Raw genomic sequence first — 21,786 nt, forward strand, 5'->3', positions numbered from 1 at the left:
TCCTAGATACATCCTAGATATTTACTTTATGCCACTTTTCTGCTCCATGTCCTAAACTGCTGAGAAACTTTTAGCATGATGCATGATAAGGCAAAGCGGTTTCACACATAGGAGGTGGTTTCGCTGCATGAAATGAAAGCAGTTCTGTCGTAGCACAGGAGCAAAGCTGCTGAGAACCCTCTTTTTGCACTGCAGGTGACACAAAAGCTGAGGTCAGCTGTGCAGCTCAGCTGTGGTTGGTGCTGGGAGGAGAGGCGGGCACAGGCTGTGGGCCACATGCTGAGGGTACAGCGCATGCCTCTGGGCTCACTGGGTGCGTGGTATTTACCTTCCAGGAAAAGGTGGCATTTTGTAACGTTTAAATCTATTTTTGAAGCTGTGACATGAGAGCCAATCCCAGCCAGTCCCACTGCCTTCAGGGAAACAAACCTTGTGGGAGCGCTAACAAATGCGTGCATCCAGAGATTCAGGTTGGACCCAAGTGACAGCACAAGTGAATTTCTCCTGTTGAAAAGCTCAGTGCATCAGTTTGTACAGAGCACCAGACCGCTTCAGCTGTGTCGTCTGACGATCTGTATTGCATGGCAGCCTTGACATCCCCAGACAGAGGAGCTAAATGACTTTAAATGACTTAGTTTGGCTCAGCGAAGCTCGTTAGCTTCTGCCACTTTTTGCTCTTCAGATTTTAAGCTCCCTTAAAATCTTGGCCTGCCCCAGTGTTAGGGAGCCAGTGCTCTCACCTCTGCTTGCCCACTCTCAGGTATTTCAGGTCTCTGGTGTAGCAATCTGATTTCAGGAACTCAGAACATGTTCTTCCTGAATAAGTTTAGTTAAATTAGATACTTTTTTTTTTTTTTTTTATTAAAAAGATAAATTGTTTTGGCTGCACTAAAATGTAAAAACAGTGTTTTACAGTGAGGGGGAGATGTATGACATGTATGGCTTTTCTTAACATGCTATTCTCACACAACTCATTAGAGGATCTACAAGCCCAGAGTGTGCCTTATTACTGTATTTCTCCTATATAACATGCTATAAATTCCTACAAAAAGAAGGAAACACTGGACAAAACGAATGTTTTCAAGAACTTTGCATGAGGACTACGTCTCTGATTACTGCATTTTATGAAAAGTGTTCTAAAATGTTATTTTACGTGCTGTCCTCAGTCAAGGCTTATTTTAAAAACAAGCTTTTGACAGCAAAAGTAAATTCACATGATTATCTGCACAGTGCTGGATATATTTTGTAATAATGGTTTAAATTATACCATCATCTTTTCAGCACCTTTCAGGGCTATGAAAGAAGGCTTTCTTCACTGCCTTTCGATGTGCTCAGTCTGGCATACTGAAATATCAGTCACAATTCCTCCAAAGATTTTCCTGCAAAGCAACTACCTGGATGTGGAATCAATGTTTGGGACTGAATTCTGCCACCTGCTGATACTTGCTGTGCAAATTGTTCTGCTGAAGCCACCACAGCTCTGTGCACAAAATCACTTCATAAGCCACAGGGTGGAATGCTCTAAATTACTACGTTCTCTTTGGTTTGAGCTCTCGTATCTGCTCTGATTAGAAAAGATAAGTAAAAATTCAGATGAAAGGAGAAAAAAAAAACCTCTTAACTCTCATTAAATTTTATTTCATTTTTGAAGCTTTTTAACAACCTGCTAAATGATAGCGAGCAGGAGTCTTCCTTGACATATGCTGTTTGAAATCCAGACTGAATGTGGACCTTTGGCTTAAGGAATTTTTTTACTGAGTTTTCATTACTTTTTTTTTTTTTTTTTAATTACTCTGTTATTTTTTTGCTTGGATGAAAGGAAAAACCTGGTTCTGGCCAAAACACTGTAATTAAATATTCTGTAATGCAAGCATTTGCACACTGGGAAGAGCTGGAAAGTAACTGAGACCCTTCACAGCTGTGAATGGTCTGTTTGCTCTTGATTGTCTGCTTGTGTAACAACTGTGCCCAGACAGTGAATAAAGTAGGGCACAGATACTGAATTTACTGCAGCTGCTGAAGTTTCTTTGTGTTTCTGACCTTCAGTGTGGATAACCCAGTCTTTATTTGCCAAATCCCTCTTAGATGGTTATGCTCTGCACTTGGGAAATTCTGAGGGAAAGGTACAATGCTCCTTAGCTTGGGCTCCGTGCAGACATCAGAAATGGACACTGGGCCATACCTTGGGCACTGGGGTGGTCCACAGCAACACCAGGGCTGTGAGTTGCAGTAAGGAGGAAGCAAGGAGCTTCACCAATGGACGTGGTTATCCCCAAAGCAGCAGGAGAGGAATCTTCAGCAGCGCTCAGGACGGGATGCTGAGAGGAAACACTGCTTATTGCCAGCCTAGATTTTGTTCTGTATGTAGTTTTATGGACCACTGTCTTTGGGAAGAAGGAGGTAAGGCTTTCTTGGTGTCATTCACCAGTTTAATATTTTTAATGAACAATATTTCACTTGCTCTTTTTGGTGGTTTTGGCACTTTACCTGTTGCCAGCCTTGATCAGAGAATTGATGCTACGTTTCCTCGTGCTTTGGATTGACCCCTTTTGACTTTTCACTCTTCAAGGCAGCCCTATCTCTTTCTTCACCTTTTCCCCAGACTTATCACAGCATCCCAGGAGAGAATGGGGCTTGTGTTTTTTGTCCCTGCTCTCCTGATCTGTGCACCAGCATTACTTCTGAACTGCTTATTTCAGGGAGATCTGGGATGCCAGCAATTAACCTCCAGTATTGAGAGGTTTCTTTGGATTCTAGATAAACTTTCCTTTCCTATTCTTTTTCCATTCTCAGCTTGTTATCAGCACTTTCATCACCTGGTGACTGTGCTGAAGTTGCTTGTAACCGTGCAGCCTTAGGCCTGGTTTATCCTGTTTTGAAAGCAGCTGATTCATTTCACTTCAGTGGCACAAAACTGCTGAGCCCGGGGCAAATTGCCAGCAGCCGTGGGGAGGTGAGTGTCACTGCCAGCCTCGCTGGCTGCTCCCCCTGCTGACACATCCAACAGCTGATGAGAAATCACTTTTATTGAAGCTTTTGGTGAGGAAGAATGCAAGTTGGCCAAGACCATAGGATTAAAATTCTTCTTTTTTTCTTTTAAAGTATCATGAGGTAATCTCTGAATAATAAATGGTCAAGGTTTTGGTTGTATTATTTATATGAAAGTTTGTCTTTCCAGCAGCTCAATTTCCCCAGCATCAAACTGGGAATTAGTTCAACACTAACAGAGGGAGAGTGTCATATTCTGAAAAATCCCCTGCAGAACCTGTCTTTTTTTTTTTTTCTTTATTTTTCTGGAGGGTTGTGGTGTTGGGTGTGTTTTGTGCATGTATTAAACAAACATAAGAAAGCTTGGCTTGTGACTGAAGAAACTTTAAAATACAAAATCTTAGATGACAGCCTTCTGTTGCAGGCTGACTTTACGATGAAGCAGGGATCAGTTGTTCCAGATGGCTCTTCAGGTGCCCGTTTTGTGGCAGTATCTTTCTTGATGTTAAGCCGACTCTTGTATTTAAAGCACTGCACAACATGGCTTGGTGTCAATTCCTTTGCCTTCAGTTTTTGGACCCTTTTCTCCCTCAGATCCTACGTTTCCACTTCTCTGGCTCCCTCCAGTTGCTCCAGTTTACTTTATTACTCATCTTTCTCTATCAGGATGGCTCGCTTTGAGCTTCCCCAGAGTCTCCTTCCTGCCTGCAGAGAGCAGCTCTTTTCTGGGATGGCGCCTCCAGCGTCTCCCACTCCTGCTGAATCTGCCCATCACGTTTTCACGGAGATGCTTCACTTTTGTTTAGGTCTTTAACAAAATTGTGACCACCAGGGCTTCACTTCACAAACTGCAAAGCAGCAGGTTCACTGTAACTCAGCAGGTTCACTTAACTTTTTTTCCTACTTGTTTGCAATTTGAGGAGCATTGGGGAACAACTTACAGATGAGCCACCAGGAACCCCTCCTTACCCATCCAGTTTGTGCTACTGGAAATTGCATCTACAGTTGCATCACTTCTCACATATACAAAAACTTGCTGCTAGGGGCAAAAACTGTGGCTGTGTTACATATTGCTGATAGTATCATTTGCTGACTGTTCTGCAAAGGTGCTGATGACGTCTGTGTGTAACTGGAAACTGCCTCTTGTGCAACTTTGAGATGCTGAGCCCCAGCCTGCAGAGTCAATTACACATTGTGTTATTCAGCTTTAATCTTGTTAAGTAGAACTTCTAGAGGTATTTATAGCTTTATTCAGTACGTAATGTTCAACAAAAGGTCACTGGGCAGCATAACGTCAGTTAAAATAATAAAAGCACTAATTAATTGACAGGATGTTTTCACTACAGTTTAATCTGCCAGAATGCAGCTCTGCCTGGAGGATGTAAACTGTCTTCCCTTGCTTTTTTATTTCCTTGCCTTCCAGTTTTAGCACTTGTAAGGCTTTACTTAATCTAGTGATTATTGCTAAGATAGTTTGTGAAGCCAGTGTTAAAGAAAGCATAATTAACTTTGGGATTTTGTTGTATGCATTTCCCACCTTATTCAAGTTGTTGCTTTTGTTTTCTGTTTGAAGGAACACAGTCTGCCACCAATATTTCCAAATAGTTGCACTGTATTTCTGTTTCAAAGTGAGGAGAAATTTTCACGGCTGCAAAATATGCAATTTTGATTAATTTCTGAAAACCTTTATGTGTGATTATTTTGGCCTTCTTAAATTAGTACTTGTTAGACTTGAAACAATTGCTTTGAGGACAGTTTCAGATGTATAGCTGTTACTAAGTTGTGTTGAAATGTTGTCTAATAATATACTCATTAAGAAAGCTACTAGCTAAACACCGTACACTTCCACTTATCACTTCCTGGCCTTGGCCTCTGTAATCCTTTTTTCCCAGTCTCTCTTTTAATTAACTCTTGTGTTACCTCTCTAGAGACCTCCGCACCCCCAATGTCATTGTTGTCTCTTACCAGGAGATGACCTGGTAAATTCAGAATTTGCTTTAGATTATATTTAGGTGCATGACTACAGATGAACCAGGCTGAACAAGAAGATTTCAGGTTTGTTGTTTTTTTTTTTTTTGGTTGCTGACAGGTGCCGATAGTTTGGGAGGTAATTACTCCATGTTTCTCATTAGCACAAACTTGCAAAAGGCTTAGTGTGCTGGAGAGCAGGCTCCGTGCTGCAGTGAGCTATGAGAGGTGTCATCCACGTGTTTTTTTCTTTCCATGTAAAGCCATTATTTGTGAAGGAGAGGTGGAGTTTGAAAAGAATAAATCCTTGTGGCTGATGGGTTTCATTCATGATGGCTGTCTGCTTTGCAGAAAGCGCTGTTTTAATTAACGCTTAAAGCTTGTTTATTTTTAAATGATTGTTTAAAAGGATGGCTGAGTAATCCAGAGAGAGTGGGTGAAGTCTGAGAGAGCATGTATGCATCTAGAGAAATAAACCTTAACACATAACTATTGAAGACTTTTAATGCCACAGATAACTAAATCATCGTACCGATACTACTGAAGCTTTAGTGAGCAGCTATGTGTTTTCCTTACTTACTGTGTAGTGAGTAAGAAAAAATGGGTTATCAGTAGGGCATGGAGCCTTGCAATTTTGCAGTGCTGCCTTGCAGACCAGCTTCCATCCAAAGCCAGTAAAACTGGCATTGCTCAATGTTTCCAGGACCAGTGACCCATAGCTCCTGCTCACGGCATGAGGAGAATGACAAAACCCCTCCCAGGTCCACCAGGAAAGTACTATGGAATTGCTTTTTTAATTTTTTTTTTAAATATTTGTTACATTACTAATAATTGCTGGTTTTATAAGTAATAATGATTGACACAAGGAAAAGCGATCTCTGCAAGTGCTGCCCATTTCTCATTTCAGCCCACACAAATCCACTGCAGTAGAGGAGGATGCTTTTTCCCACGAAGAGTGCTGTGCCGTAGGAATGCTGCTTCTCCTTCAGGTAGGAGCCACTTCAGCATTAAGCACAGTGAGCATTAATTAAATGTCATATGTTGTACAGCATAATCGCTGTGGTGCACGCCATGAATGCTGAGTGTTTTTCATTAACAGAATATCCAAAAGTGAACTGGAAAATGAGATTTCACAAATAATACCCTGAAATCAGCCCTAAATTTAATAAAATAGGCATAAGCAGGCAGTTGAAAAGCAGATCTGAAATTCTTAGTAATGAGTACCACAGCCAGGCAGATACATCAGTGTTTGTAATCAATTAACAATACTGGGAGAGGTGACAAAATGGCAGTTTCTATTTCAGATAGGAAGTTGATGAAACGTTGGCAAACATGCACTGCTGGGGGGGGAGGTTAGCCTCCCATGGCAGCACAGTGACTAGAAATGAAACTTTTTCCAAGTACCAGGCTGAGAATGAATCCTTGCCCAGGGCTGAGGCTCAGGCACGCAGTCTGAGTCCCTGTGCCCCATCTGCCAGTTTTTGCACACCAAGACCTGGGGCTGGGAGCAACCCCCATCCAGCTCCTTGCTCTTCCATTCCTTGTCCCTGAGAGAGGCTGATGGCTTATCACCTGCATTCATGACAGTATCCAGTGGGGAAAAGAGCTTCTATCAATAAAAATGTTTTGCTGGTGGTTATTGACTTCCAAGTACAATGGCATCTTTAGGTACCTGCGCTGCATTCTGGCAGAGGTGGGCTCTGAGATTTTTGGTCTGTCTTCTGTGACGCTGTCCTTTTGCACAGCGAAACTTCAAAGCAATAAGAAACCCATTCTGCACAAATGGCATTGTTTGGATTTTGGTCCAAGGTTTGTTGACTCTTCAAAGATCTTTGTTTTCTGCTGATCTGGAGCTTAAAACACCAACACTTTGGGCAGAGCAGGATAGCCTTCTCTAAACACAGCTTGCGGGCACCATTGGAGCAACCCCCTGAAGCTAAGAAATGCTTCTGTCCAGGATTGTCAGCCTTGTTCTTTTGAGACATGATTCCTAACAGATCAGCTGGGAGGTTTTGGGGGAGTGCTGGGCAGTCTGCTAAGATGCATTAGCTGTAAAATCCCATATATAGAGCAAAAGAGACTTAACTTTGTCTACGTTTTCCCTATTTTAGTCAGTGTAGAACAGCAGGCTGTCCCGATTAGCCAGCATTTCCCCTGACAGAAACCAAACGGCTTACAGCTTGAGTAACTGTCTGTTGAGTCCCATGTTTGTTATAAATTCAGTAGATGAAAAAATTATTTAAGTTTCTATGTTTTTACAGCATTTCCCACCAGAGAACGCTAACACTTGTAAAACAATAAATGCTATAGTATAACATAGCAAGACTAGTAAAATGCTGAACAGTAGATAAAGTTATTTACAAAAGACCATTATGGTTTCTTCTGGAGAAGTGATGTGGCATTTAATTTTAAGATACGTGTGCCAGGCATGACTTTCAGATGTTACAAAAAGGAGCATAAATACAGAACTGCACATGTGCAGTTAGGTACCTTTCCAATCTTCATTACTTCCCTCACTAAAAATAATTTGCCCCTGTGTTTGTTCTCATCTCTGCTCTGCCAGACTCTGAAAAATGAACTACTTTGCTAAGGATTTCAAGGGAAAAGTAGGAGCCGCTGAACTTCTATGTCCCACTTGGGCTGACTTTAAAACAAGTTTTAATGGGAGGACTGGGCATGCAGGGGATCAGAGGGAAAAGCTGTTTTAAAGCAGTGTATGGATTGGGGGCGTTTCTTCAGTTAAGCCAGTTTGTTCCCTGGGTTCCAGGGTCTTTTTCATTCTTGCTGTAATACTGAATTCCAGTGCAAATGTTGACTGCTGCTGTCCCAGGATAATGGTTAGAAGGGAAATGCTTGGCACTGCCTCTTTGTTACTCAATGCAGTCAGCTCAGAGTCAGCTTACAAGATGGGGAAAATGCTTATTAGCATAGAGAAATTAAACAGCAGAAGCAAATGACTGCTGCAGATCCATCACTTCCTTGCACGCTGCAGCACCTTTGAATGAATGAAAGTTAGTATCTTTCATGGCAGAGAGGTGGTAGCTGTGTTTCAAGAAGCGCTTGAACTCCATCACTGATATCTGTTGATATTGCCAGCATATGAATTTCCATCTCTGGAAAAGCAAGAAGTGGTGTGCCAATGCAATAGGCTTTGTCACTTACAGAGTACAGAAAGGTGGCTGCTGAGAAGCAGCTGTATAATCCTTACCCAGTATAATCCTTGTTTAAGGATTCAGATATTCAGTGTTCAAAATACTCTCAGCCATAATAGAAAATACTGATGTTTTCAGCATGAGCCTGAATTTGCCATTTTTCCTTTGACTTTCATTGCATCAGTAAGTAAACAAAAATGTAGTTTGTGTGGCCATGTTGTGGGTCTGCCTGGGTCTGCAAGGGCAGTTTCTAGGGATAGTGCATGCCATGTACAGGTGGTACTGGGGATGGCCAGCACGGATTACTGATGGAAGTAATAAAAGCAGGCCTGGGCTCCACTGCGGAATGCTGGGCGTATGATCAGGGACCTCTTGGTTGGGGGTATGCTGAAACTTCAGTTGCGAGCTGAACTTCATCAGGCAGCTGCTTTATCGCATGCAATCAGCCAGCTTAACTAAAGATTAACCTGAAATTTCACTTTGGAAGCGGAGAAAGTAACTCAGAATGGGGAAAAAAATATATATATATGTATATATATAATATATATGTTTATATTTGTGGAGTGAGCTTTACTTTTTAATATATTTTGATTTTATACAGCTATAAAAAGTGCTTTGGCAAAATGTTCAACATCTGTTGGTTTCTATTTAGATTTTGACATGTGTTTTTTGTATTCTGAAGTTTAGGGGAACTATGAATTCTACCTTTTGGATTTTTTCAAATGCTTAAGTTGGAATCTACTGGATGTTTAGCATGGAACTGAGAAAGGAAGTAAGGTATTAGTTTTATGGGGAAACAATTATTTAAAGCTCCTTTCAGCCACTATTTTTCTGACATCAAACGAAGAGTTTATCTATATTGATTAGGTTATTTGACACTGTGTAACATAAGTCCCCAGTCAGAGACACTGCAATGAAATATTCTGCATTTATTATATGGTGTTTCTTAGAAATAGTGTATGATATTTAGAAACAATAAAGTAGGATTACAGGGAATCCACTGCATGGCTACAGATTTTATGTGTTGCTAACAGGTACTTGAAAGCCATACTGAGTTAAGTACACTACTTGCAACAGATTGTGAGCAAAATAGATAGTTTTAAAGACATGCTTTTATCGTTGCCTGGAAGAAGCCTTTAGCCAACACCAAATTTACATTCATTTTCACGGATAATCACAATCTTAATTAAACAAAGCTGAGCTGAACAGGACGGCAGCGAGATAATTTTAGATCATTAATCCATGGACATAAAAGCATTTTGTACAGTTGGGAGAGAGCATGTTAATCTGTTTAACATGTAGGGAAACTGAGGCAGGCTGAGACTGCAAACTTCCTTGGGATTATGCAAAGGAAGGCAAGGCAGAGAGATGCCCAGGACCTGAATCTCTCCCCACGTGACTCCTGGTAGCCCTTACTGGCTCTAGCAGAGCTGTCCCAGAGCAGGGCTGTTGTTCCCAGCCTGCAGACCTGCCTGGAACCTCTGTGCCAGCAGGCAAGCAAGAGCCTGTGACCAACTTGTTTTAATTATGTGAGGAGCACGCTAGCTTTCCACAGTCATCTTTTAATCTTTTTTTAATATTTTTGTTCACACTATGTCACGGGTAAATACTGCATTGAATTATTCCAATTTGATTCAGTCTGCAATAGATTGCACACAAGACTGGGAAGTGGCTGTTGTAGTTACCGTGCCTGGCAGAGCTGCCTCCCAGCGCAGCCAATACAACTTCTTAACTTTAGACTTAGACAAACACAAAATTCTTTTGGGGTTGCTGGTCACAGAAAATCCCTGTCTTTTAAAATTATTTGTATTTTAAATACGTATATATGTGTGTGAGAATAACCATTCAAGAACTATTTGATGTTTATAGTGAATCAGAGGGAACTGATCTGCCTCTGCAAGCAATGTACCTCTTTGTCCAGCAGCCCCTGTGGGATGCCCAGCCATTGCAGCCTGATCCTGAGAGCTCTGCAGGAGCTGGGGCTGCATGGCTGTGGCCATTTGTCAGTGCTGCCCATTCTGTGTGCGAGGGTCACTCACTCTGGGCTGCATTTGGGGTCCATTGGGTCCATTTCCCTGACAGATTGGAGTCTCAGGAGCCTTGCAGAAATACTATTGGCATTGCTGTGACTCCGGGTGCTTTGTTTTTATGTATGTAAATAAGAATGGGAGCAGCAGAGGGAGCTCAAGGATATGAAGTCTCTGTTTGGGATTTAAACCTACACCGTTCGCAGGGTGCTGAAGTGTTCTTGACGTAAACGCGCTGCCTTTGGCTGTTGTAATAACTTATTTTCTAGCCCCCCAGCTGTGTGGTGGCTGTGTGGGGCCTCCTGGGCTGTTCTGGAGGAAGAGCTGAACAGGCAAGGTGTTACTCAGAGGAATCCCTTTGGAATGTTGTTAATAGTGGGATGAGCACAGAAATCCGAGGTGTGCTAATGCAGTCCTCTGTTAACACCAGGACAGAGTGAAAAATCTTGTAGAAAAATAGTCTGGTCTTGCAGTGAACACTGCTAGAGGTTGGGAGGAAAAGCAATAATATGAAATGTAAAGCTGGGTCTACGGGATAGTACATACACATGCATGTGTGTATTGACACACTGATCTGCCCATGTAAGTATGTGTGGGCTGGAGGTCACTGTCCATGAACACCCATGTAGTGAATGTATGGAACAAGCTTCCATGCAGAGAAGGATCAAAAATACTGCAGCTACCAAATATCTTCCTCTGAAACCAGCATTAGCCGCTCAGCACTTTGCTTTTATACTGGCTTTTTTTCTTTTTTTCCTCCATGGCTGTCGGTCCAAGTGCGGGCAGCCTTGCAAGCCATCTTGTCAGGGTTTCACCTCTAATGTAACCTTTGAATGAATTTTAAACAGAAAAAGGATCCTTGTAAGCCTAACCTTGGACAAGAGAGAGGCATTTTTGAAGCAGCAGAGTAGCAGGGCCTGGGCAGGACATTTTCATACCATTATTCCAGAGCCTGAGCTCCCTCTTGTGCAAAAAGACAGACATCAGAAAAGTCAGGGACTAGCAACTGGAAATGTGCAGGGAAGGGGATGCTCAGGGGGCAGGCAGAAGCTTTTCTCTGAGCCTTGTGATACGCACACATGCACATTCACTGCAGCATTTGTGGCTAGTCTTGCAAAACTAACTACAAACGGACATTCTGATGCTTGATAAAAGGAAGTATGCAAAATGTTTGTCAATGGAAATAACTGTCCTTTTATATCAGCTAATAGAAAGCAGAAAATAAAGGAATCTGTCAAAAACAATACAATGTAAAACTAAAGATCAAAATGTTTGCCTTTTTCTGCTTGCTGTGCTCAACGTCAGCCATGATAAACTTGAAACTGCTGCCATCCTCCTGTGCAGAGACCGGAGCTGGGCTCTCATACCTGTGCCAAGACCATCTCCACCTGAAATGGAGAAGCCTGGCTGCACGCTGGGCCAGATACAATAGCCACATATAGGAAGACCCTATAGATGGCTCAGTGTGTATTTTAGCCTGGGAACTTTGATGGAAAATACTTGGCATTTAGTGAAATCTGGGGCACTTTGAAGAGGGAAAAAATGTGTTTCAGAAGTATTTTTATGAGCCCTAGGAATAAGTTCTTTCTGGCAAGAGTGACTCAGTGGCAGCCAAGGAGGTGATGATTGCCAGCGGTGGTTTCCCTGACCCTCCCATGACTTCAGTGGTCAGTTCAGTGTGCCCTGCACCCACTGTCAGCTGTCACATAAGCCTGGACATTTGGAGGTCAGTGTTGCTGTGAGGCCTCAGTCTGTGCCCGCTGCCAGGCATGAGCTGCCCCTTATGGAGGGAATGCAATTAGGAAGCGTTCTGCCACGTATGCTGGGTTTATTTTGCAGTTAATGAATAAGCAGAGCTCCTTCCTAAGTTTGCCATCAGTTTGCCTTCCTCTGCTGTGACACCAAACCCTACATTTTTAGGTTGTTTCCTCCCGACATGTCCTCACTAGGCCCTATCACCTCTGGCACATCCTTAGCAGGGGAGGAGGACTGGACTTCTCAAAACCATGGTTTGCTCAGGTTGTATCGCCCCCAGGGACTGAACGAACTGCTTGTCTGGGATGCAGCTTATTAAATCAACCCTTTTCTTTCTGCATGGCAAGAGTTAATTGTATTAGTGTAAGAATTTTATTTCAAGGGATTATTTTTAAAAAATTACCATTTTTCTTACAGCGAGGAACATGTCCAGTAATTGATGTGGGAATATTAATGCAATATGTGTGTGTTATCAATTTAGAAAAGCAGAAGACATATTTCCTTAAGCTTCCAATCATTTATACATATGACCTTCATTTATACAGCAGAAGGGCTCTTCCAGAGAGCTACAATTTGCTTCAGATGTTTAGCATGGGTATTTTATTTTACCTTCCAACTGCCAAGTTTGGGATTATTTAGCAATAAAATTAGAAATGTGGATTTGAGTACGTACCAAAATCCTGACAGGTGTTAATGGAACTCAAGTTGAATATTTTATTCTTTAAATAGTAAAATGTAAACCTGCATTTGTTTAGCTTTGCCTTTTTGCCAACTGTATCAGGTATCTCGTGTGAGTAGAATCACTGTGTTCTGTACACGGCTTTCATGGCAGTTTCCAGTGCCTGTTCCCAGATTAAGCTGTATCTATAGTCCAGCAAATTTCAGTGCCACAGATAATTCCTTAGGCAAATGTGTGGTTCTTGACCCAAACAGATAGGAAATAAAACTCATTATGCAATATAGCCTCGATTTGCAGAATGTGCCAAAAGATGCAAATAGGCACCTCAGAGGATTTTCAGAAGGAAACAAAATCCTAGAGATGAAATTAAAGCAATTCAGACCCGTTCTTCATTTTTTAAGTGTTCAGACATCTTTAAAAAGCCTATCCCTCTGCCTAAAAATTCATGTGGCTTTGGGTTATACTCAGTGCAAATTTGTGTTCAGAGGGGTTTCTCTTGGCACCACAGTTACCCAGTTTTGCTCAGAGAAGTGATGCAGATCACTGTTTGGGACTGTGCTCTGTTTTGGAGCGGAGTGCTGCACACATGAGAAAGGATGTAGGACACTGGCAGACCACAGTCTCAGCTTTCTTTTTTATAGATACCCTACTAAGAATTTATGTTGTCTGGATTTTAATATCCATCTTTGGACTCCTTGGCACCTTCCTGGGATGGACTGACTCCCACTTTGGAGGCACATTTCCATTCCTAGTGCCTGAGAGGAAGCCGAAGTGTAACTTCTGGATGTCTGGGGCAGGGTAAAGTAAAGCCATCCCTTATTTAAGAGGAAAATCCTGGATCCTGTGTCTGGACCTCATACTGTGATCAGATGCTGGGAGGAGAAGTGCTGCTCTGGGGCTCCTCTTGCTGCTGATGCTGCTGGGAGATGGGTGTTACGGTGCCCTCCTGAACCGAGGAAAGGCTGAGAGGTGGGGTTGATCCTCCAGTAAAGCAGTGTAATCCATTCCTTTCCTAGCCTTATCCCCGTCCAGGGTCTCCTCATGTCCTCCCTTGTCTCTGGATCATCCCTGTGCCCAGTGGCAAGTCCTCGTCTGCTGCTCTCTGCTGCACGGTTTGATGGGACAGAGATACAGCCTCTCCCAGGGGGAAAGGAAAAACACTTTGAAATCAAGCAGGCCAATAGAAGTAAAAGTTTAAAAATTAACATCATGCTTTTATTGGTGTCCTTGATTAATTGAAGGGAACTGCTATATAACTCAGAGCCAGAAATACATTTTTAAAGTTGACTCATTTGAGTTTGAGTGAGAGGTACTGGCTCCAGCCAGAAAATCTGTTAGTGCAGAAGAGTTATTTGACTTTTTTCTGGCTTTAGCACCACTACAAAAATCTTCTGCCAAAGGAATGGACAAACTTCTTTTCATCTGAGTGGAAATCAGCTAGAAAGCTCAGTTTCATTAGAGCTTTAGCTAGACTGGGAATTCCTATGGTTTAGACACTTTAAAGAAAACTGCCTGCCATGGTTTGACCTGTTTTGCAGCTGTAAGCAGCTGACAGCCCACGAAGCCAATGTATGCAAACTATTTGTGAAGCTTTGACAATGTAGAGATCTGCAGCTCTTATTCTGCTGACTTCCAAATGACTTAAGATCTTGAGTTTGCAGCTTGCTTTGAAATTTAAGCAGAGAGGAGCTTTTGGTGGCGCTGCAGATGGAAGGGCTTTTCTCAGGAGGGTGTGCTCCAGTGGCTTTTAACTGTCAGTGAATCAAATGATACAGACTGGATATTTTTCACATCTTCTGTTGCACTGATCTTCTAAATTGAAATAAATGCATTACTGGAGGACTGAACCGCACTTATATAGGTTTTAATAAGAGCAGAACAGAAAACATTGAAATATTTTACTCTTAGGCAATTTAAATTCAATTTACAGTTGCTGTTTGCTTTCACATACTTGGTTGTTGTTTTAAGAACCTTTTTTTTTTCCCCCCACTCTGCTTGCATAACTGACATCTATTGCAGTATTAAATTGGTGCTCTTACTGTGCTCTGGAATTTGTTTTGTTGGACCTTTACCAGTTAGAAAATGTACCCAGTTGAAAGGACAGTCTAAGAAGCAAGAAAGCCTTTCCACAAGCAACAGCTGTCCCTGCTGCTGATGTAACTAGAAAATATGATTTGAAAGGGTACTCGCTTTCCTTTCCATGGGGGTGTAGTTGATACCTGCCACAGGCTTCAACTTTCATACTGCAGGCCTGAAGCTTTGCTCTCACAAATTCCTGCGTTGTGTTACCACACCACGATTCCAGTGTAAATAGTGTTACTTTGTTGTGATGCACCACATCTGTACATCTCATAGGCTCACTTGCACAGGCACCTCTGTAGCACTGAAAGGAAGATTACTTCTGTAGCTTCTGAAGTACTGCATCTAGTAAAAGGGAAAAGAGTAAGTACTTTGGTTTTCTATACAATGAAAAGCTTGAGCTTGGTTCCATTAAAAAATTAGCAGTCCTGCAGAACAGTTGGCTTGCTTCCCAGCTGGTGGAAAGTGGAAGAAAGTGCTTTAGCTGCTTCAGTATCAACTTGAAATTCATTTTCTTTCTCCCAGCTTGATTGGCCACTGTAGGTCATCTTAATTCAGTCATTCCTAAAGCACACTGTGCACATGGAGAGAGTATGCACAGAGTAAATGGGCTTTTCGTTCATTGGGGAAATGATTTGTGGCTATTTATAAATTAGTGCTGTAATTTGTTATTTGAATTCTGTTGCCTAGATTGAAAAAGTATCCGACAGTCAACTGGAACCCACAGTTCTATTTTAATTCCGCAGAGTAATAATTTTCTACTATTATGAAGCCTAACTCCAGTTATTATATGTATTAGTTGGTGGGGTTTTACAGCACCACAGCCAGGAACTTGCCAAGCAATAAATTGAATTGAAAGGTCTCTTTATGTCTTCAGGAAAAGCTTACATGAGATGCTTCCCTACTTAATGTAATGAAAGGAAATAATGAAGCACACAAGCTCACGAGTAACCATTAGCTTGTGCTGTTCTATATTTTAATGGTTTTATTGTGGATAACTTTCCAAACCATGCAGACTCAGATGAGTGCCTTTGCAGTTCTCTGAATCTACCTTTTAATTTACAAAAAACTCTATTCACACAGATTCTGGATTTAAATCATCACTACAGCTGCAATGCTTTAAGTTTCCCAAACCTTTGTGAATCATTGTGTGGTTTTGAACAGCCTGGATGCTGGGACATAAATATTTTTCTAATTGATCAAATGTGTTTAGATTTGTTTGGTTTGTATTTTTAACTATAAAATGTCATTTTTAGAAGTATATATTTAACTTTTAGGAAATAAGATTAATCATTTTTTTAAGGTCCTTTAACGTCTGCAAATAACTGGAAAACAGGCATTATTTTGATTTGTTGTCTCAGCCAATACAGCTTTTCTGGGCTCTGGTTATGATTTTTCTAAGTTCTCCTTCAAAAGCTCCTGAGTTTTTATTGGTGGGCAGTTAATGAGCTACCTGCCTCCTTGCTTAAGTTTGGGCTACTTACATCTGAGACAAAAGAATCTGATACATCTGAGTAGATAAGGAAAAAGGCAGAAAACCAAATGTGGCAGCGATCAAAAGCTTGAAGTATAATTTGGAGCCTTTTTAAATGTAATTCTAGGAGAGGAACGGTGACTCAGAGCTGCCAGGGACTGCTTGGGGCGGGCAGGCAGCCACAGTTAATGGGTTTCTAGCTGGGTCTGCAGTCCTGCAGAGCTTGAGATTTTGAGGAACTGTTCATAAAAGGTTCCCCTATGCACCTCTAGTAACTAAAACTTCCTGAATGTCTGAGTTTCACTCAAATTTCACTCAGATTTCTTGAGAACACAAAGCTAGATTGGGTACAGAGGCATATTCATGTACACTGACAGGGTGCAACCTGTACAGCCTGTAGACTAACAGGCGCAGAGAAACAAGTAAAATGCATCCATGTAGGATTGCTGGTTAGCCCAAATTGGCCTTGGTGCTAAACATGCTGTTGTAAAATGGCATCCAGGGTTGCAGAGGCACGTGTGGCTGAGGAGAAGCACAGCAGCACCAGGGTGCTTGATACTCATGTAGGAGCAGAACCCCAGGCTGCTAGCTCACATTGAGTTTCTCATCAACCAACATAAACACATGGAGTGGATGGACCATTGGAGACCTCTGGGCTTATTCAGATACTGTGTTTTCCCCAATACTTTGGCTGCCAGGTCCACACTTTACCATCAAAATGTGCTTTACAAGTGTATGTATCTGTTATGGTTGTATAACTTTGTGACTTTAAGGAAAAGCATGGCGCTGTGGACCTATTAATGCCACTTCACTCCATTTAGTTTAGGGTCTGCTCAGGGGATTCCGGTTATACGAAATGCGGTATTTTCCTAGCGTGCCACTGAATTAAGGATTTTTTTTCCTTTGGAATTTGCTACTTTGCTGAAGCCAGGTGCCTGATATTTTTTCTGACAGTCCTTCGTGGAGACAAGAAATCTCCTAGCAGCTGCTTCTTATTTTAGGCTGTTCCTCTGGGGAGCAGCTAATTGGCTTACAAGGCTGAGAACGAAGAGTTGGGTTTTGGCACTAGCGTGCCTGGCACAAGATAAGCATTGAAAACATTGTATGAGCATGAGGCTGCCAAGCAGATCCTGGTAACAGAGAGGAGAGCAGAAGAGGAAAGCAACATCTGCAGTCACTGGGCAGTTCTGACCCAGTGTGAGCTTTCCAAAGGTGCCCTATGATAACTCAGGTAACTGTGAGCTGTAAATGAAGGTTGTTTGTTTTTTTTTTTGCTAGAAATCGAGTGATGCTCCATCTAGGTGCCCTTAGTCGTGATGCTTGTGAAGATTTGTGTGGTGGTGAGGAATGTCTTGGGCATCAGGAGCATTTCAAGTAGCCCAAGTGGGCACGGGGCAGCCATCACAGGCTGCCATGCTCCTCATGTGGCACCTCTGTTCCTGCTGAAGGCACAGTAGTGTGGGAAGGACTTCTGGTGTCAGTATGGTATCCTCTTCACAGACTTCTATCAGGGACCAGCTGGAAAACAAATAAAAATCTTTTCGCAAGAGCTCTGCCCTGTGGTCAAGGCCCAGTCCTACAGCACAGGGGGCAGGAGGCACAGTCAGTCACAGGTGAACACTGCCAAAGCCAGCTAGGGCCTTTATTGTCACTGTTTGCATTTGTAGTACAAGCAGAAAGGTGATGCTAACTTTAATAGTTTCCTGGTGATACGGCAAGTCTTCGTTTAATCCAAACTGCTGGCCTCTCTTATGCTTCTCCCAAACAACCCAGGGACATTTCCAGGAGCTCGCTTTAAACACACCTGTGCTGCCACAAGTTGGGAGTGAATACAGTGTAGCTGTGTTTAGTTCATCAGGACTCACCAGGCAAACCGATGATTTTAAGAAATGACAGTACACTTGTTTCCAGTTTTTAATGCTTTCTTGTAAAATTGAACATATAAAACAAGCTGAGCAAATGAAAATTTTATATACATGAGGTCAGGGATTAAAAAAAGAATCCTTTTAGTTATTAAAAAAAAAAGAGAAGAATTGACCAGTGATTTAAGAAAAAAACTGATTAAAGGGAGTGACATTCTCAAATGGAAACATACTTTTCAGGGAAAAAAACCCTCTTTACAAGTTTATTATATAACTTACATTTACACTTTATCAAGAGAACTTACAAAACAAGCGGCTTGAAATGCTCCTCATTCCCTTAAAGCATGAATTTCAAAGTGCCACAGCCAAGGAACAGGTTCCAATATTATCTTACACAGGCTATTTGTGTATAAAATGGTTTGGTAAATGTGAGGTGTTTATTTAAATGAGCACGTATAGGGATACAGACTAAATAAAAGTACTTGAACACCTTTGTTATTACATACGCAGTTATAGGTATAGTAAAGGAAGTAAGGTCAACACTGCTCTTAGGTATCTGTATAGATGGGAGGAATGTGATTCAAGCAGTGATCAAAGGCGCCATTTTGGAAAAATCCATTCTCATCGGTTCCATTGGAGACCATGTCTTCAGATACACACTGTGCTTCAGAGACTGCATCATAGCCTGAAAGCGTGACAAGTTGTATGGACATGATTTAGGACCAGTACATATAAGGCAGGAAGCAAAGTTTGAATGCAGTACGGCGTTAATGAAAAGACAATAGGATTTACCATCAAAGCCTTACCCAGGAGATACACAAACTAATCTCCATGGGCACTTGTGTCATAGTGTATGAGGCTCCCATTCATTTCTGCAGAAAGCTACTCATGTTCAAGGGCAGTACAAGTATCAATACGACTCCCTTGAGACTTTACAGTTATTATCAGAATAGGATGGCAAAACAATGAACGGGCACGGATCCTACTAAATGTGTACTAAAAGCGATGTTGTCCTCTTGTTTTGTGTGTTTTTCCTTTTGGAAAATATTCCATCTGTCTCCCAGCTGCTCTTTAGATCTTAGAGAAATTTGGATCCCACATTTGTTGGATCTCCACATACTGCAGAGGTGAGGTCTGTATAGACAAGTGTCTGGGGCGAGTTAGGCTATGGGATGTGCAGAAGGGCCTGTGCACCATGTCTTATTCTTAGCCCACCCAGGCTCACCATGCTGCTGGTTGCTCACCTGTCTGAGTTGAACTTGCAGCTTTCCTTACTTCATGTTGACTGCGTTCACCCCTTGCCCTGTCCTTCTCCATTCAGCACCTGTCCCTGGGTCCAAACTTCTTGCATCACTGTGCAGTTCCTCCTAATACCCCATGGCACTATCTGCTGAGGGCCTGGACAGCCTCCTAAGCCTTCTTCTCCAATCATCTCCTAATCATCAAGCCTTAACTGCCCCCAACCATTGCATGAAATATTGACTCCTTTATGTTACCTGCATACTGTGTTTTACCTTATCACCTGCTTTGGGTTGAGGTTTGAAGATAGTGTCTGGATGACCTTCAACAGAGGGGTCTGACCCTCCGAATCAAGAGCCCGCCTATCAAAATTTAAATAACCACTAGTAGCATTAAGTCAGCTGAGGCAACATATGGAGCAAGATCCTTCTTCCTGCTAAGAACATGCCCATGAACTAACTGCCCGATGGAGAAAATGTCTTACTAATCTCACTCATGTGAATTGCAAGTCAACGTGTGGATGGCTGACCCTCACGGTTAAGGCACTGGGGCCTGGCTCCATTCTCAGCCTGATAGAGGAGACATTAAGAAACAACTTAGTTTTTTTGTGCCCCAGTTTCCCTTCTATAAAATAAGGATGTTTGATCTGTTTCGTGTTTCTTATCCTTTCAGGCTGCTTAACACCACAAGCACCGTGTACCCAGATGTGGCTGAATCTAACTGCACCAGGCTTTAAGTGAGGCCTTCAGGCTGCGTGGCACCTGGTAATGACAGAGCCTGGAGTCCTGAACAGCCAATCCTTATTTCAGAAAGAAATGTCAGCTCAGTCCTTAGAACCTAAGGCGTTTTACTATCTTATACTGGTTTTATTATTAGAGGCAAAATTCTCTACTTATTTACATTTATGCATTTTCCTACCACACACTAATTAAGAGGTGGTTCACGGGTCAAATTCTGACGTCCGTAGAATTCTGGCATGCGGCATACGGCCTAAGTGCCTGAAAGATGAATCCAGCCTGCTTATCTGTGCTGTGCTGTGTATCATCCCAAGTGGAGTGATCAGAATTTTGATGAGATTTGTGTTTATGATATGCTAATTTGTATTTGATGAGTCTGTATACAGGGTGAACACACAACCACAGATGGACAAAACCCAAGATAAGCATACACCTGAGGGATCGTTATTAGATTCCAGATAGAATAAACTACCCAAAGTCCTGAACAGAAAATAAAAATTTATTGACTGTTAATGTAATTCATGGAACAGCTGTTTGCCAGTCACATTTGGCATTTTTGTGAGATGAGAACTCATTTAATATTAACGGTGCTATAAAAGGCTGAAAAAAATTAATAGCTAGCCTTGATGAATCTTGCAAACCTGAATGGTTCTATTTTATACACAAAAAGATGAGCCAAGATTTGTAAACGTTTGTATAATAGATATATAAACATCATTTCATCCACATTTATGCTTCAGTCTCTAAGTATTTGCATACCTCAGTAACCAGTATAAAAATAAAAATATTACAGAGAAACGTTTCATAATAGTTTAGCCCCAGACATAAAAATCAACTGTTGTTGAAGTTGGTGACTTGCCACAGTATTATTCTTTGCTCCTACAATTTCTTTTGGAAAGTTTATTTAGTCTGTTCTTTAAATATTGCAGTCTGTCAATATGAACTTGAAATTTGACGTTAATATGAAGAAACTGTTTTAGTAACATCAAACTTATGAATAACACAAAAGAATTCAAAGTTGAAGTTGAAACTTCATCTTCAACTTTTCCCTTGTGTTAATCACTGATGCATACACTTTCTAGTAAGGAACACGAGACAAATGCATGCACTCTCTGAACAGAGACTCCTTTAATACAAAACAAACAGGAAAGTCAGCTCTAATTTTGTGGTCTGACTCAGGCCCCATTTCAAAGAGCATTTAAACATATGTTTTCAGTATTGTCCCTAGCTGAGATGCTCTCTGAATGCAAACATGAAGAAAAATTTGTTGAGTGACATGTAAGTAAAGAATGGAGTAAATGATGGTATTTCATAGCTCTGACAATACTCTGTTTGATTTCAGTAATTCTATTAATTCTTATTATAGTTTTAAAAAAAGAAAAATGCAAAACTAAGTACTGATTGAAATATCATAGTCTTCTAAATATTGTAACTCACAGAGAATTTTACCCCATGCAAATCCGCCGCTGAACAGGGAAATACAGCTGCAATGAATGTGCAGTACACAAATGGAAAAGAACTTCCAAATGAAAAGGAACTACCAAATACTTTTAGTGGAATTTCTCAAAGCAGTGTCTTTCAATTTTGTAAATATCAGTGTTGTAAAGCAAAGCCATCCGTTTATCCTTATACAGACAGGAAGTTCCTGCTGCTGCTCCTTTCTCCTGAATCTTGCTGACTATGTTCTCAACTACAGTCTGATCAGAAAAACCTGCCTGAGCACATGTGAAGACATGTACAATGAATAGCCCACACAGTAAATGTGTCAGGTCTCCTGAAGGTTTGTGTTCTCTCTGACATCCAGCATAACTAAAGGAAAACCTGCC

At 41.6% G+C, this 21,786-nt stretch overlaps 1 protein-coding gene and 1 long non-coding RNA gene across 2 annotated transcripts in view; one reads left to right on the plus strand and one right to left on the minus strand.

Moving 5' to 3' along the window:
• The first annotated feature begins 2,362 nt into the window (after window positions 1–2,362).
• Window positions 2,363–19,932, plus strand: LOC122181588. The gene is made up of 3 exons (XR_006179490.1): window positions 2,363–2,400; window positions 5,864–5,945; window positions 19,896–19,932. It is a non-coding gene; the product is annotated as an uncharacterized LOC122181588 (long non-coding RNA).
• GLIS1 (GLIS family zinc finger 1) overlaps window positions 18,172–21,786 on the minus strand; it is a 176,217-nt gene continuing 172,602 nt past the window's right edge. Inside the window, exon 10 of the mRNA XM_042874148.1 lies at window positions 18,172–18,669. Within this exon, the coding sequence (XP_042730082.1) occupies window positions 18,533–18,669 (137 nt within the window). The 3' untranslated portion in view covers window positions 18,172–18,532. The remainder of the gene's footprint in view (window positions 18,670–21,786) is intronic.

Source organism: Lagopus leucura, unplaced genomic scaffold, assembly GCF_019238085.1.
Source record: "Lagopus leucura isolate 7727_CA_CO unplaced genomic scaffold, USGS_WTPT01 Super-Scaffold_100009, whole genome shotgun sequence".
Lineage (NCBI taxonomy): Eukaryota > Metazoa > Chordata > Aves > Galliformes > Phasianidae > Lagopus > Lagopus leucura.